The sequence below is a fragment of the Adelges cooleyi genome, unplaced genomic scaffold (assembly GCF_023614345.1).
Source record: "Adelges cooleyi isolate 19-005CV unplaced genomic scaffold, UGA_ACOO_1.1 ACOO_flye_CR_arks_rails_tigmint_CR_PRNA_36, whole genome shotgun sequence".
NCBI classification, from domain to species: Eukaryota; Metazoa; Arthropoda; class Insecta; order Hemiptera; family Adelgidae; genus Adelges; species Adelges cooleyi.
Window position 1 is genome coordinate 178,150 of NW_026096035.1, and position 14,532 is coordinate 192,681.

General features: G+C 30.0%; 1 protein-coding gene and 1 long non-coding RNA gene across 2 annotated transcripts; both read right to left on the reverse strand.

Annotated features, from left to right (window-relative positions):
- Nucleotides 1-5,157: 5,157 nt before the first annotated feature.
- On the reverse strand, nt 5,158-5,892 carry LOC126840131 (uncharacterized). The gene is made up of 3 exons (XM_050575638.1): nt 5,829-5,892; nt 5,475-5,632; nt 5,158-5,346 (listed from the first exon to the last, which is right to left on the reverse strand). The coding sequence occupies exons 1-3, from the start codon at nt 5,860-5,862 to the stop codon at nt 5,158-5,160; spliced, it is 381 nt and encodes a 126-aa protein (XP_050431595.1). The 5' UTR covers nt 5,863-5,892.
- Nucleotides 5,893-5,917: 25 nt separating this feature from the next.
- Nucleotides 5,918-7,199, reverse strand: LOC126840132 (uncharacterized). Its single transcript, XR_007686049.1, has 3 exons — nt 7,088-7,199; nt 6,675-6,835; nt 5,918-6,030 (listed from the first exon to the last, which is right to left on the reverse strand). It is a non-coding gene; the product is annotated as an uncharacterized LOC126840132 (long non-coding RNA).
- Nucleotides 7,200-14,532: the final 7,333 nt, after the last annotated feature.

The window sequence follows — 14,532 nt, forward strand, 5'->3', positions numbered from 1 at the left end:
TTTTTCTACTATCTATGTTCTACATTCAACAAGTAACAGCACAGTACAACAGATCATTATTATGCTATTTAAAAATTATAATTTTTAGTTTTTATAGGTAGTAAACAATAGCTTTAAAATTTGGCTTACAATCTCATAAGTGCATACATTGAATGGACAAGCGTCGCGAAGCGTTACTATTATTTGTTTAGTTATGTTCAATTTATTCAAAATATGTTCTGTGCTCAAATAATTGTTTTAAACAATTTACACTAAATAAGGAATTTGGATTTAATTTGCTTACTATTTTAATTCTACAGTAAATATTTAAAATGTTGCTTATTTTACATTTAGACTAACTTTTTTTTATTATATAAACAACTTTATTAATAAAAAATAATGCAATAAAGTGGACTGTGTTTAAATGATTAAGATGTCTAAAGACTAGATGTTTGTAAACAGTGTTTTAGGAACCTACAACAAAATCACAGTTATGTTTGAAATTGTATTAATTATCGACTTAATTTAAGCCGGTAGTTCCAAACTGTGATTCAAAGTACTTTCACTTTTTTTTCTGATTTCCCATCCTGTTGGCAAAAAAGATTTGATTTTTCTGTAACGGTAAATTTTCCAACATCATTGATATTTAATTTTTTTTTAAGTCATATTATTTCTTATTAAGATCCCGTTAATAAAAATATGGATCAATAGTTTGTGACTCAATTACACAAAATCACACAGTGATACTCAAACTTCAGAAATAAAGTTAGGGTTTGTGTCATGCAAACATTAAATTATCAGAACTTGTCTTTTTTATTTTATTAATAACTATTAAAATAAATAGTTTATATGTTTCTAATCTTTTTATTAGTACTTACTAATTATTATTATAACTTATAAGGTGTATAATGTTATAATAATAGTGATTCTAAAGCCTTTATAATAAAATATGTCTGTTTCAAAAACTTCAAATTGAAAAGTTAATTCTTTTACAGTTGAATCTGCTATTTTGATTTTATGTATAATCAGTATTTTTTTATTTTTATTATTTTCTTCACTATTTAATATCTAGAAAATTAAAAGCTTAATAGATTTTAGTTGTTTAAAAAGAAAACCATTATTTGATATTTCCTTGTTTACTATACAAATTAAAGTATTGACATTATTAAACTATTATAACGGGTACGTTTTACTAAGATTATGTAAAAGTGGCAATATTAAATCAAAAATAGCCTTAGCTAATTTGTAGTATCTAAATTTAACAATTATTCTGTAATAAAACACATTTTTAAGGATTTAAATTTTATGGAAATTGTACGCGACAAGTTTGTCTGATTTTATACACATACATACATGTATACTATATTTATGTATAAATACAAATAATTATAAAATCAATTATACTAACTTATAATGCATAGTTGTTAAAAATAAAATTTGTTTACCTTTAATAATGCAAATAATGGTTAAAAGAATATTTGCTGTAATGCGTATGCGACAATTTTCCTACTTTAAAGAGTTAAAAAACAATTTTTATTAATTTTTACTGTGTACTTTACAAAATTTGAACATTGATAACACATAGTCAAACAATTGTGTTGATAAATTTCAACGACAAATATATAGTATAGTATAACATTTAAAGAACAATAATAACCTTTTGTCTGATAATATAAGTATTTAACTAATAAAATATCCATAAACTAATTATTAAAACAATAATAAATTAAAAAATTACAAATGTTACTATTTTGAAAATATTCAATCAAAAATATTAAACAAAAACAATATCTATACATTTGAAATTGTTCAACTTCTATAATACTGATTTAAATTTTTTTCTTTTTACAATCGTTGGTAATTAAACAAATCTAACAAAATCAAAATTCAATAAATAAAATTAACTATAAGAATTATCTTAGGCAAGTTCAAAAAAATAATTTACTTGATGTACTGAATTCATTAAATACAAATTAATAGAATTACTACTTTTTTAAAGAGAGAATTATTGTATATTAATAAATTTGATATAAAATTTAACTTTGATAGCCAAATACCTGTGTCAGTTATAGCTAAAACTTTATGATAAAATATCCGTAATGTATGTCAGACACACAATATATGGGTTATATCATTGTAAGAAATAACTAAACTGAAAGCAGACATTTGAACTACCTTAGATAAGTTTAATCAAATAAAAATAATATACTTACATATTATTATAAATATTGGTATAATCAAGAAGTGATTCCTTGTATGTAATAGTATGAAATTTATACATTAATTACTGATATTTAAAAAAAAAATGAAATGGGTATATGAGTATTATCAACCCACATACACAAATACATGCATTAATAATTATTTTAAGTTAACACAACACACTTTTCATTCAAATTGCTTAGTGTTGATATAATACATTCACATTAAAAAATGTCACATTAGAAATAAATGTTTTATACTTATAATTTACACCTTGATATATAATTGTAAGGTCTTGGGTCCGATTGGAAAGACATTTCCATAGCAATTGATATGCCATACTCAAAACCAATTTTACATGATAACATTGGTTTTTAAAAGATGAAATATTTTCAGTAAAAAAGCATTCAACCTAAATTTAAAAAGCTAATTGAAATCGTACTGTATTAAATTACCCATTAAACTCTAATAAACTTACCTATTAAATTAATGCTTTATATTTATAATTTACACCTTGATATAAAATTGTAAGGTCTTTAGTCTTGGGTCCAATTGAAAAGACATTTCCATAGTAATTGGTATAGCCTATTCTCAACGCCATAGATATTTCTGACATGATAACATTGATTTTTAAATGATAAAAGATTTTCGGAAAAAAGCATTCAACCTAAAATAAAAAAGCTAATTGTATTCGTATTGTATTAAATTATCTATTAAACTTTAATACACTTACCTATTAAATTAATGGTGTGTCCAAGAATGTAACGTCAAAATAAAGTCGAGAGCAAATATTATCAATTGATATATTTAAAAAATTATAAAATAACGAGTTATGACATAACTACAATAAGCATGCTATCATATTTACTATAAAGTATAATGTAAATTTACTAACATTTTTTAATTAAGTTTGCAATTTCTCATTTCACTAATGGAAAACGTGTGAACTTCGAAGTCGAAATTTGTTAGCGATGAGGTTATGTACAAATAATAAATATAATGCGATTTTGTACAAATAATAAAATATATTATGGGTACTGGTCACTCGATTATTCCGTGGTAACTGATGCATAGTTTAGATACTAGATTGTTATCCGAGATAACCAGCTAATGACTAGCTCCAGCTAGATTAGGTTAAAGTGTAAAGTCCGTTATCCGTAACAGTCTACCTTTCGTCTAATAATGTATGGTTATTTATTATACCTGATTATGATACGGAATGCGTTAACATCAAATTATTATTATATTTGATGTGATGACCGTCGTAATAAAACTACTTGTCTTTGTCGAATCGAATGAAATTATTAAGAAATATAGACAAAAATTCAAATCTTTACAAAGTCATAAACAGCGAACAAATGGATGAAAATTAAAAATTCAAACGCTAACATTTTTTTAGATTTTTTGTCTACATATTTATGGAATTTAAAACATATGTTCCCATTTGAAAAAACGAGGTTCGTACTTATTTAACGTACAAGGGTTGAAGATAAAATTTTTCTAAATATTGAAAAATGTAGCTAAATATGTACCTAAAATTTTAGGAAAAAAAAAATTCGCAAAATATTCATACTTTCAGAAAAAATGAGTGTCTTACGTTAGTTGGATCACCCTGTATAAGTTAATTTATTATTCCTGACTTCCACAGAATCATGTATACATATTTTATTGTGAAATATTATAACCATTTTTTGTTATAACTCTTAGAATAAGTAGAAATTTATTTATTTTTATTTAAAGGGTATAAACTCAATAAGGTATACAATAAATAATAATATACGGCGATCGATGCATAAATTTACAAAGACATGAGGTAAAATAAATAATACAGAGACAATTAATAAGATTTAGAAATTAGAATAAACTAGAATAATTAGTAACCGATTTTACAATTATCGTAGGTATACTATGTACAGCGAGGTCAGCCAGCAATCGTCGAAGTGACTAAAATAAGCTGGAATGACGATTACGTCGACCTAAAGACACTAATTTTTAGGCGATCAAATTATATATTAAAATGTTCTAGTTTACATAACTTTGACAAGTATTCTCAAATGTTAACACTCCTTAGTTTGATATTGTTGTCACATTCCAACTTTTATCCGTTTTACTCATCGCAATCACTACCTATTCACTAATTACTAAATATATTAATCCAGGTGAAAGTTTCTATAATTTATTAATTTTGTTTAGACTAAATTTCATAAGTTTTTTCAATGCATTCTAATAACCTTATATCTCCATATCTTTTTTTTCTGTATTCATTTTAACGCCTTTAATTATGGTTTGTATTAATTAATTATTTTGTTAAATTATATTATATTTGATGTCTACACAATGTACATTTCAATAAATAAATAAATACACTAATGAAGTGTAAATTTCAAATCGCATGTCGCACCTAGTCGTTTGATTCCACTATTAGTAACCATAATGTACTTTTATGTAATGTAACCTAAATAAAAATAATATTGATGAAATCCCAAAAAAAAATGTGTTCATTGTACTAAAACTATCGTTATTATATAGTTTTATGAATACTTGAGTGTACCATAGTTATAAAACAAAAACCAGCCCAAATGGGTCGGATTACAGTAGTAATTGGTGACGGAGCATAGGACAATATTATCTATTTTTAAGTATTTAATTAAATTAATAACAAAAACTTCTCAGAAATTTACAATTATTTATAATTTTTTTTACTTTTTAATATAATCTGGTACAGTTTAATTTTTTTTTACAACGCATAACCAAAATATATTTATATTAAGCTAAAGATCTCCAATTAAACATTTTTGTAGATAAGTTACTATCACTAATTCTGAATTTAATAGTATTTCTAAACAATGTTAAAGGGTTTTTTGATAAGAAATTGAATAGATAACATTGGACATTATAATTGTAATGGGTTACCTGTACGTTGTCATGCTATACAACTTTAGAATTTATTAGTATTTAATCGATTTTAACGCATGCTTAAGGATTCGGTAAAGGGATTGCGTGATGTATCCATTTGATAGTAACGTAAACTTTCCCATCTTTGTTAATGACATTTTCATCATTGCTGTTCTCATTAACATTGTCATAGTTACAGTCCCTGTGGTCAACGTGATTAAGTCTGAAATCAGCTGGTGAAATATGACCATCATGTAAATGTACGAGCAACTGTAAATTAAAGATCAAAACAATGCATTTTTTTAATTGCAAAAAATCAGATTGAATTAATTAATTTTTCTTTTTATTACAAAACAATAAGTATCAATAAATCGAAGCAATAGATATTTTGTATTCACTTTATTTATGTTTTCTTTGTCAAAGTCCACTGATGATCTGGACACAATGGCTATATAATGTGTGAAGCCAGTGGGCGTTTTTGAGCATACGTATACACCCGCATAGGATTCATAGTTCGTGTCGAACACAACAAAAGACGTTTTCTCTTCAGGATTAGCTAAGTATATAATAATAAAAATGACCAATTAGGTATCCGCGTAATGTAAATTGGTTTACTATCGGTGAGCGAAATTATCTAAACACTTAAATTATTAATTTTTTAATAATAACAAGGAACGGTTGGTATATCTAGTGTAACACGATGAACGAATTAACAAAACTATTCATAAACAATCTGTCAAATCATCACGTACTTGAATAATCTAAAAAAAGATTAAAATAAGTCATTTGCGATGGTAACGTTGTATGGGTATCCAATACTCCAAATATAAAGCAACTGGAACTGTACTTAGCTACATAATCTGTCAAATTTTCGATTTTCTGCGTGTGAAGATCATACACTAAACATCGAGTATTTGGCATCGTCGTTTTAATGACGTACCATTGTCCTAAAAACTATAGAAAAAGCGACGGTTTAGTACACAGGAATTAATTAAAACGATATTTTTATTCTGTTGTTTTTTTTTTTATGAAATGTCAGCTTATTATTATGTCAGTGTGTTATAAATAAGTAAGAATGATTTGGTTTTCAATCATTTTGTATGTCTAATCTTTTCCGCCCTGACTATAAAAAGTTGGTAAGAGTTATTTACCATCCCCTCCTACCTCCCACCTCTACCAATTATATTTTCTAAAACGCGATTCATATGCGTACCAAGTTTAGTTCAAAATTGTGTCTGGCGTTTCAATGATCTGGTGGAACCAGCCTATTGACATACATTTTTTACATTTTATTTATAGTTTTGGAGTAACTAAGCTGGTTGGTAAATAGTCCCGATTACATAGAAAATACTAACGGTGGGAGTGGGTAGTAAGTGAAATAAAAAAATATAAACAAATGACCGACATTAGTTTTCTAAATATTTTTATAAAACAATTATAAGCTTAAGTTTAAATAAAGTAGCTGTAATTACGCATACAGTTAAGCTATTGGAAGATAAACCAATGATAATTACGGCTTATAAATATATGTGGTACATAATTGTTTTGTTTTGTTATAATGTATCCTGTCAAGTATCAAATGCATAACTTAAACTCACCTTTTCCATTTGGAAATTTTTCATAGGTTCTAAATTAAGACATTCGTGTCCCGAAACGACACTCAAAGAACTGACTAGCAACATAGATAAAAGACGCAATCCATTGAACTTCATTGTATGACGGTGTGTATAATCACGTAAACTGAATAATTTCAATTATTCTAAAAAAAAAGTTGCAATTATATTACTAAATCACTATAACTAATGAAACGCGTGTTCTTTTTTCATAAAAAAAAACAGGATGATCCAACTAACGCAAGACACTAATTTTCTATGAAAATATGAATATTTTAAAAATTATTATTTTCCTAGTTTTTTAGGTACATATTTTGCTACATTTCTCGGTATTTTGAAAATTTTTAATTAAAGTATTTTAACATTTTACCATTTCAGATAGAGAAAAGCATACTCACAACTTTCGAAATTTGATAGTGCGGCTTACTTAACGATGTACTGAATTTTAACACGGAGTTTAAAAACTTATGTGCTTTTTAGTTTTTGGTTTTACACAACGATTGTCATGTCGTATAATGCAGAAAACTTTGGCAGGTTAGCTTATGTGAACTTACATAGCTGTTTGAGTATGACAATTTATCGTTAAAAAAAATATTAATATAAGTATACTAATATAATTATTTATATTAGTATATTCATACTTGATAGGTGTTTACCATTTTTCTTCGTGGTAGCAATATGTAATTTAAATAATAAAACAACACAAATATTTTTCATACTGTCTTATTTTTTTAGTTTCGGGACGATGTGAATAACATATCTATGAGTAACAGCCCACACAATACACTTCTCTAAATCAATACACAACCACAACAACAATTTTACAAATTTGAAATTCAGCGCACAATAATGTGTTGAAAAATTATTTGAAAACAACATGGCTTTCAATTTAAAATACGTAGGTTTAGTTTTTGTACCCGAATTGATCTTATATAAATTGTTTTTAAGCCAATCCAATGGCAACATGGTTTGCCAGCCAGGATATCTAAATCTATACACTTTTCTTGAGTTCCTGTTTGGTTTGTATTTAAAATATTGTTGCTAAAAAACATTATTTACTTTATCAGCCATCACTCATCAGTGACCTTTTGGAAGCAATAAATAATATAGCATTAAAAACCTCGTATTAACCTTTTTTATTCTATAAAACGCCCTTTTAATTTTATACCCGGAATCTAACTTGTAACCCTCCATTTCCGTGTAATGGCATTTTGTAGTCGAGGCTATTCTTGAACTAATTTAAGCGTTAGAAATTAAACATTGATAAATTAACCCTTAATCTTACCCTACAATTTTTTTTTTAATGGTTGAAAATGTTTTTAACTTATTCGCCATTTAACGTTTACATTTTTGTATACAAGGTATTATCGCTAATTTTGAATCAAACAGTATTTATAAACAATGCAAAAGGATTTTATGATAACATTTTTAATCGATTACACTATACATTATAATTGTAATGGGTTAGTTGTACGTTGTCATTTCATATAACTTTTGAACTAATTCGCATTTAATCAATTAACCAGGAATTTGATAGTAACGTACGCTTTCCCGGCGTCGCTAATGACATTCTGTTCATTACTATTCACATCGATATTCTCATAGACACAGTCATTATGGTCGACGGTTTTCGATATCAGCTCAGTTGGTGTACCATGACCCGTATCTATGCATCCCATCAACTGTAAACCAAGAAAAAAAAATAAAAACAACGCATTTTATTAACTGCAAAAAATCGAATTTAATTACATAATTTTTCTTTTATTCCAAAACAATAAATATCAATAATACGAAGCAATTGTTATTTTGTATTTACACCGTCTAGGTCTTCTTTGTCCAAGTCCTCTGATCTAGACAAAATGGATGGTATAAATTACCAACTAGGTATCTATATAATGTGCAGTGGTTTACTGTGGGCAAGTAAATTTAATTAAACACATAAATCGTTGTTTTTAAATAACAATAAGAATTCCTGGTTTATCGGGTGTGTCACGATGAACGAATTCGCAAAAATATTTATGGAAATCTGTTAAATTATGACGAACACCCGGTTTATACTTTTAAAACAAACGTAATTAATTGCGTGATTTATTATCACGGATGGTAAAAGCATATTGGTAATAAATATTTCGAGTACTTGAATAATCAATATTAAGATCAGTGTATAAGTCATTTGTGACGGTAATCTTGGATTGGCTTCCAATTCTCCAATAATTATACATATGTATTTGGATTTCCCTGTATTATCTTGAACACTTTCGAGTTTCTGTGTAATGACGTACCATTGTCCTGAAAACTATGGGAAAAGCGACGGATTAGTTAGTACGAGTACACAGGAATTATTAAAAACGATATTTTAAAGACGGTTATTCTGTCGCTGTTGTTTTTAGCAAATGTCAGCTAGATGTCTTCATAAATAAGACAATTTAGTTTTCGATCATTTTTTTGTATGTCTACCCTTTTCCACCATGGCTCCGAAAAGTTGCTAAGAATAATTTACCACCCCCTCCCCCACACACACAAGATATGTGTGTGTGGGGGAGGGGGTTCCAGAACGAAAGACACATTATGTGAACTATGCCGGTCTACATTTATTTAGTTTTCCCTGATGCCATTACTATCTCTAAGGGTGGTGGCGGGCAGGAAGTGACATGAGAAAATTATAAATAATGACTGACATTAGTGTCCTAGTATAAGCTTAACCAATAACTATCATATATGTTAAGGAATATCCAAATATGGTATTCAATTGATTTATTTTTTTATAATATCATCTGTAAAGTAACAAATACGTTACTTGAACTTACTTTTTCCATATCAAAATCAGGCACAGGTTCCAAATCAAGACATTTATGACCCGAAACGACACTCAAAGAACTAACTAGCAACACAGATAAAAGACGCAAGCCATTGAACTTCATTGTATGACGGTATATATAACACTTAAATTGAATACTTTTAAAATCTAAAAAAACAATGTAATTATACTACTTAAGTCATCATCGCATGTACAGTAAGCTTAACGACCTTAATAAATAGGGCTTTCTGCTCCATTTAAGAACGTGTAGTACCAGTTTTCGGTTTTAATTACTTTTTTTTTTTTTTCAAGTTTCTTATGGCAAAGTAAAATTAAAAATGTATATTAAACCCGAAATCAGCTATTACAAAAATGTGTTATTTGACCACTGTTGAAGTCTTTTACAAAAAAAATCCAGAAAAATATTTTACCTTTGACAAAAGATGTTTAGATATAAGTTTAGACATAGAACTTAATTGGAAATAGCCAAACAGTTGTTTAAGATTTTTACGTTTTTATGTTTCTTAAGAACATTTTCGAGGACAAAAATAAGACAAAAATATTAAGTTTATATTTCTTTTTATAAGTTTTAATATTTATCAAAAAGTTATTTTTATTTGTGTGAAAAAAGGGTTTTTGTTTGTCATAAATTGTAAATACTGGCTATATAATTTAAGGTTTTTCAACAATAAGCCGACTATGATAGCTTTGGGTACTTATTTGACAAATAATCCCGGCAAGCGACGATAATAGCAGTTTGATATTTACTTAATTTTTGAAAAATTATGGGTTAATTTCTGCGGCTATGTGACTATTTAAAAGTTACGACAGAGTTACGAATTTTTAATACAGCTTTGTGGCTGGCTGAAAACCTAAGAAATAGCTTTAAGAAAAAAAAATTGTTAAATACTACGACTGATTGTAGTGTAATATTAGAAATTCTACTGCGGCAATGTGGCTGTTCGAAGACCACAACAGTATTGATAATAGTTTTGATGTGATGGAAAAAATTAGTAGGTGTATGGTCGGATGTATTTCAATCAAACTATTTTTATATGTTTTACACTATAACTATTATGTAATTTTATATGTTTTTAATTTATACTCGTAACATGAATGTCTGATATGGTATACTGTGTCACTATAGGCAACCTGGTGGACAGGCAGTCTGCTTTATATTTTAATAAATGTTGTTCTCTCTCTCTAATTTAACATTGTTGTCATTTCATTTTCAATAGACAATGTTTTCTTATTCTCATCTAGGTTATATCCAGACATTTTTTTTCAGATTGAATTACAATAGTTATGGTTATAATAATTTATAAGCATAATACAAGAATAGTTTTTATTAGAATAATTATAATAGAATATACAGCAATTATTTGCGGCGGCTTCGCTAAGTCATAGATTGGCTAAGATCAGGTTTTCCATTTGTTCGAACTGCCATCGCGCCTAAATGATAAAAATCAAATTTTTACTTAGAAACACAAAATACATAAAAAGGGTACCTCTTTATTCCTTAAATTGTACCAAATGAAGATTCCTATATTATTTACACTATTTATATAAAAGGATCTCTCATATTACACAACCAGTACCGTAACGGCATTAACTAAATAGTTCATAGTGACTTTAAACCATCACAATCTGTTCTCTTCTCTTTATTTTTCTTGTTATTGTTACAACCAACTAACTTGCTCTGATCTCATGATAATACTTTATCGTACTAGCATCTAAAAATATTAAGATTTGATCCAAACATTCCAATACTTATTTAGTGACTAACGCTAACTTTCATACATAATTACTAGTATCATTTTATTTTACAATGCCATCTCGTCATGTAAACTGTACTTACTTTGACACATACGCAACATCTTTGTTGTTATCACCATAATTTATACCATGATTATTACTATGTTGTTCATTCCCACATCATCCATCTACATATTATTCTACACGATATCTCTTCCTACATTCTTACATTCCCTTGCATACATGATCTTATGAAGTACCTACCTGTAGTTTACAACTTTTTCTCTAAACATAACATCATACCAGAACATCCAAATCACTAACTTAAACTCAAAAACTATATCGCTATAATTTAGTTCGCGACATTTTTGCACCCTTATCCATTCATCTCTCATACATTTTATTATTAAATATAATGCATTAAATATAATTATTAAAGTGTATACTATTTGTATATTATATGTAAATGAGTTAATTTTCTGTTATGAGTTTTAGAGAAAATAAAATTATTCGAACTCTCCTGTTTATATAACAACGATAGTAAAGTTTATTCGCTTCATTAACATTGAATGTAATCGAGAGTGTAAAATACATTTATTTTTTAATCGTTAATTTTAAGAACTTCCAATGATAATCAAAGATAGCCGAACTAAAACTTATACTATATTAACTTATACTATATGTTAATAATTGTACATGTTAGTTTGTGAGTTCTAAACTGTATGTTTATAATATATGTGTACACTATCAGAATCACAATGTACAATTAAGTTTAGTTTTTTTTTATAAATCAAATTTAGGACACTTTTTATACATTTATTACTATACAAATATTTTTAGAATATTCTCTCTTGTTTTATATTTGTTTGCACTCGACATTATTCACTATACCAATTTCTGTAATCTATCAAGCTTGTATTAATATTCCATTTTTCATCCTTCTTTGAACATCATTATCATGTTGTACACCATGTACATTATGTTCTAATCACTTATCTACTCTGCTTCCCTTTATCCGACCAACACTTTTTTAACAAAAACACACACACACACCTACCTAGACATTAACATAATATCCAATCATTTTATATCTGTTCTGTATCTGACACTTGCGAGTGATCGTTTTTTGAGCACACTGTTGAATCTAAACTAAAAATTGTTGAAATAACAATACATATTTAATAAATATGGAGGGGGGAAGGAGAAATATTTTACAACTTTAACGCACTTAACGAGTTAATAAAGTTAATTAAACATATGTAGATGTTACCATTTAAGTTTTAAAAGTTGATAGAGCTCTGAAAGAAAACCAGAAAGATACATATTTGAATACGACCTCATATTAAAAAATAACATAAACAAAAGTCTTCAAATGAAAGGTTAGGTTAGGTTAGGTTAGGTTAGGTTAGGTTAGGTTAGGTTAGGTTAGGTTAGGTTAGGTTAGGTTAGGTTAGGTTAGGTTAGGTTAGGTTAGGTTAGGTTTAGGTTAGGTTAGGTTAGGTTAGGTTAGGTTAGGTTAGGTTAGGTTGACAGCGCCAATAAAGCCGCTGTTATCAACGAAAAATCTGCCCAACTAGACGAAATAGGAGGAAAGGAGCCAGGATTCAGCTGGGTATTGGCTGATGGAGTCAAAATGTACTCCTGCTACTGGTCTCCGAACTCAACACACACGGAGTTCTTAGATTTTCTAGCCCGACTAGAAGTCAGCTTAAGATCAACGCGGACAGAAGTCTTGATTGCAGGAGATTTTAACTCCCATCACTTCGACTGGGGGTCGAGATCGTGCAACAAAAGAGGAGAAGCACTGTCAGACCTTATACATGCCCATGGCCTCGTCATCTGCAATACCGGGAATACACCCACTTTCCACAACAGGAACGGGTCCTCGATTATCGACCTGACAATTGCCTCACCAGCCCTAGCGGCCAGAATTACCGATTGGGAGGTTCTAGATACTACATCATTAAGCGACCACAACTATATCAAGTACAAAATAAACAAGACGACAGCCGCAACACCACAAGAGCCTCCTAAGTGGAACTTCCGCAAAGTAAACTGCCATAAACTAGAATCTACCCTCAAGGCAAGGACACTCGAACTGGTTACGTGCAATCTACACGCAGAAGAATGCGCGCAAATCCTTACCTCCGTCATCCAAGACGCCTGCAAAGATATAACTCCGCCCCCACCAACAAACAACCGTCGAAAATCTGTCTACTGGTGGTCGCCAGAAATCAGCCTACTTCGGAAAACGGCAAACCACACGCGCCGCATATATCAAAGGAAAAAGAAACGAGCTGGACCACTCTCCTGCCAAGAAGAGGAACTCCACGCAAAAGAATCAAAACTCAACCTGGTGAAAGCAATTAAAAAAGCCAAAGACTCAATGTGGAAAAAGCTATGCGACCAAGTAGAGCACGATCCATGGGGCATGCCCTATAAACTCGTCATGGGCAAGCTTGGTAGACCCTCTCCGATTCCCGGCTTGAACACACCAGGCAGAATGGACAGCATATTACTCGAGCTCTTCCCACGCCACCCAGCAAGGCCGCAAGATAGGTGGTCGCCTATAAACACCCAGGAAGAGACCGTGTCACTGATTACTACCGACGAACTTCAAAAGGCAGCCCGCTCACTCAAGATCAACACGGCCCCCGGGCCCGATGGAATCACGAACGCGGTGCTTAAAAGCTTCGTGCGATGCCAACCAGAATTCCTCTTGAAAGTATACAACCGTTGCATTACTGAGGGGCACTTCCCGACAACCTGGAAAACCGCCCGGCTTGTGCTTTTAAGGAAAGGGGACAAGCCATTAGATGCACCATCCTCATATAGACCGTTGTGCATATTGGACTGTCCCGGAAAACTATTTGAAAAAATCATAGACAATCGTCTCAGAGATTTCCTAGAGGCAAACAACCGTCTTGACCAAAGGCAGTATGGGTTCCGGAAAGGCCGATCAACCACGGACGCAGTAAATGAAATGAGGAATATCGTGGAAACCAGTGGCCCTAAAAAGAAGGTAGGCGTTCTCACGCTAGACGTAAAAAACGCGTTTAATTCGGCACCTTGGACAGACATAATATACGCACTAGAAGACAAGGATATCCCCAAGTACCTCCGCGGCATAATATCCAGCTACCTTGGTAACCGAACGCTCCTAGTCACTACAGAAGGAAATACGAAGAGGATGAACATTTCCAGCGGCGTCCCCCAGGGTTCAGTGCTAGGGCCTACTCTTTGGAATATTCTCTACGATGGACTATTGCGCAGCGTACTACCCACGGGTGT

What these genes read in the sequence shown, in the direction of transcription:
- LOC126840131 (XM_050575638.1), bottom strand. Translation starts at nt 5,862, where the DNA reads ATGACTTATTTTAATCTTTTTTTAGATTATTCAA. An exon ending in TCTTTTTTTAGATTATTCAA is followed by an intron (nt 5,633 to 5,828) that starts GTACGTGATGAT and finishes TTATATACTTAG; the next exon opens with CTAATCCTGAAGAGAAAACG. An exon ending in ACAAAGAAAACATAAATAAA is followed by an intron (nt 5,347 to 5,474) that starts GTGAATACAAAA and finishes TTTAATTTACAG; the next exon opens with TTGCTCGTACATTTACATGA.